Consider the following 3,321-nt stretch of genomic DNA (forward strand, 5'->3'; position numbering starts at 1 on the left):
GCGCGGCCCCCCTGGAAAAGGCCGGGTGCAACGAGACGGCGAAAATTGCGTGGATGCACGCGTTTGGTACGCGTACGCGCGCGCGCCGACGAAGAGACGAGATCAGAAAGAGGTGCACGTAATTTTTTTTGGAGGCGAGATCAGAAAGAGGTGCACGTAATTTTTTTTGGGGGGTGGGGCTTGCTTGCTTGCTTCTCTCGCGCCGAGCCGAGCCGAGCGCTGGCCTGGGCCTGGGCCTGGCCTGGGCCTGGCCTGGGGGGCGCTCGGGACGGGCTGGCAAGCAAGGGCTACAGGTATAAGAACCCCACCCTCCCCCGTCTACCTCCCTCTTTTCCTTCCTCACCGACCTCCACCTTCTAGCTACGAGCGCGATGCCCTGCTAGTGGAGCTGCACGGTCCGATATCCTCGATATCGTATCAGAGCCATGAGCGCGATGCCGAGCTCAAAAATAATCCCTCCCTCCCTCCTTCACCCCGCCTTCTAGCTACGAGCGCAATGCCCTGCTAGAAGGTGGAGTGGCGACCCTCCTTCACCCTCTCCGCCTTCTAGCTACGAGCGCGATGCCTTGCTAGAAGGCGGAGTGGCGGTCCTACAGAGCCATGAGCGCGATGCCGAGCTCAAAAATAATCCCTCCCTCCCTCCGCCCGCCTTCTCCATCTTCTAGCTACGAGCGCGATGCTCTGCTAGAAGGTGGAGTGGCGATCCTCCTCCATACCCCTCCGCCTTCTCCATCTCCTAGCTACGAGCGCGATGCCTTGCTAGGAGGCGGAGCGGCGGTTGGATTAGAGCCATGAGCGCGATGCCGAGCTCAAAAATAAGCCCCTCTCCCTCGCCCTCTCCATCTTCTAGCTACGAGCGCGATGCCTTGCTAGAAGGTGGAGTGGCAATTTTCCTTCCCCTCCGCCCTGTTCACCGTCTAGCTACGAGCGCGATGCCTTGCTGGAAGGCGGAGCAGCGGTTGTATCAGAGCCATGAGCGCGATGCCGAGCTCAAAAATAAGCCCCTCTCCCCCTTTGTTTGCTCTCGGCCTGGTAGCTACGAGCGCGATGCCCTGCTACGAGGCCGAGCGGCCTGCTCACCATTGAAATGCAATGCTACTCTGTCGATTGCTGATGGCAACCAGTCGAGTGTGACGCGGCCAGGGCGCCGGCGAGGGTTTGCTCTGTGCCAGCTTGCTTGCTTGCCACAGGCCATGGCAACGAGGCCCTCTCTCCATCCTCTCTCTCTCTCTGTCTGTCTCTCGGCGGCGGTGGGCGCGGGCGCGGGTGTTGGTTTCTGCTTTTCCAGGCCGTCTCGCTACGCTGGCTGGCTGGCCTGGCTGTCCTCCACATGGCACGGGCGGGGCTTTGGCCTTGGCATGGAGGCATGGCATGAGGCCTGGCATGGAGGCATGGCATGGGCTTGGCCTGCCGTGGGCCTGGCCTGCCGGCCCGCCTGACAGCAGCAGCAGCAAAGCCTCACCTGGCCTGGCCCAGTCCATGCACGCGCGCGTTTCACATGCTCCCCTCGCCCCCTCTCCAACACCATCACCTCACCTCACCTCACCTCGTCGGCCACACCGGGTCGACTCCCGGTGCAATCCGTCGCCGTCCCTTTTGAAACCTCCTCTGCCACCACCACCACCACCACCACCACCACCACCACCACCACCACCACCACCACCACCACCACCATCGCGCTCTCGTTTCTTCCCCACCTTCCCCCACATCATCCTCCCCCTCCTCCTCGTCTGCTTCGTTTGGCGTGCTGGACACCGCTCGACGTCCCTCCCCCTCTTCATCCCCCCGGCACTCACTCGTCGACATCCTCGCCAGTCCAGACCTCCCGAGCCCACCATCTTCCCTTCCAACCCCCCCCCCACCACAATCCAGCCCTCAAGCTCCCCCCGCTGCCAGCACCGCCCTGCTGCGGTTGCCTGGCCGCCTAACCCCCGCTCCTCGCCGCCATGATTGACCACCTCCTCGGCAGGCCTTCCACCCGCCTCAAGCGCCTCCAGGTCCTCTCGGTCATCTGCTTCTGGCTCTGGTACCTCGCCACCGGCAACCCAAACGGCCCCAGGCGCATCCCCATCGTCTCCCTCCTCAACCGCCGCCTCAAGCGCTTCACCCCGTGGCAGATTGTCGTCTTCTGCTCCACCTCCATCTACGCCATCCGACACCTCGACTCGATCCTCGGCCTCGGCGCCCCAGAACCCCTCGCACGCATGTACTCGCGCTCCTTCTACCGCACAACCTGGATCGTCACCGCACTCGACGCCGGCTTCGCAACCGCCCTCAACATCCGCCCGCAGTGGCTCAAGGACATCCTCAGCATCCTCTTTTCCCTCTACTACCTCGTATACGCAGACGAGGCAGATGAAAAGGTGAGTACGGCGTCGACAGATCAGCTCACAGGGGACCCCTCCCCATAACCCCCGCGCCGCTACCATCTACGGCTCGGTCCACTCACGTCAATCTGCCCGCCCTCCTCTTCCCCCCCCCTCCCCCCCCCCCCTGCGCCTCGCCCTCCCTTCGCTCTTCTCCAGCTGCGCAAGTTCCGCGCCTTCTGTACCATCGACATGATGCGCACCACCTGGCACAAGACCACCAACCCCTACATCCGCGCCGCCACCTGGTTCCACCGGCCCTCGCTGCCCATCGCCCGCCCCCTGCTCCTGCCCCGCCCCAAGGTCGGCCCCCACCACCGCCGCCCCATCCGCGCGTGGCTCTTCTACGCCAAGAGCGAGCGCCACCTCCGCGACGAAGAGGAGCTCGTCATCGACTTTTGCGGCGGCGGCTTCGTCTCGATGAACCCGCAGCACCACGAGGAGCGCCTCCGCCAGCTGGCAAAGCAGATGCACAAGCCCGTCCTCGCCATCGACTACTGCAAGGCGCCCGAGTACCCCTACCCCTACGCCGTCGAAGAGTGCTACGACGTCTACCGCTCCCTCGTCGAGAGCGGCGGCAGCATCATCGGCATGTCGGGCGGGCCCAACTTCCGCACCATCCTCAGCGGCGACAGCGCAGGCGGCAACCTCGCCACCGCCGTCGTCTTCAAGGTCATCGAGTACCCGCAGCCCCACATCGCCGGCGCCTTCGCCGCAAAGGCCGCAGGCGGTCCCGGCGGCCGCCCCCCGCCGCTCGCCAAGCCCATCGGCGTGCTGCTCAGCTACCCCGCCCTCAACTTTGGCTTCACAAGCTGGATGAAGCCCGAACACCTGCGGGTGCTGCGGCAGCAGAGCGAGGTCAATCTCGAGAGCCTCGCGTCCCACGGCGGCCGAGGCGGCGGCGGCGGCACCGGTGCGGCAGGCAAGGGCAGCAGCCCGCTCAATCCGGCGCGCT

At 65.0% G+C, this 3,321-nt stretch overlaps 1 protein-coding gene across 1 annotated transcript in view; it reads left to right on the forward strand.

Annotated features, from left to right (window-relative positions):
- Positions 1-1,946: 1,946 nt before the first annotated feature.
- PFL1_03233 (uncharacterized protein) overlaps positions 1,947-3,321 on the forward strand; it is a gene marked incomplete at both ends in the record, with an annotated part of 3,564 nt that continues 2,189 nt past the window's right edge. The window contains 2 exons of the mRNA XM_007880748.1: positions 1,947-2,363; positions 2,526-3,244. Coding sequence (XP_007878939.1) covers positions 1,947-2,363; positions 2,526-3,244 — 1,136 coding nt within the window. The remainder of the gene's footprint in view (positions 2,364-2,525; positions 3,245-3,321) is intronic.

The sequence above is a fragment of the Pseudozyma flocculosa genome (assembly GCF_000417875.1).
Source record: "Pseudozyma flocculosa PF-1 unplaced genomic scaffold scaffold00009, whole genome shotgun sequence".
Taxonomy (NCBI): Eukaryota; Fungi; Basidiomycota; class Ustilaginomycetes; order Ustilaginales; family Ustilaginaceae; genus Pseudozyma; species Pseudozyma flocculosa.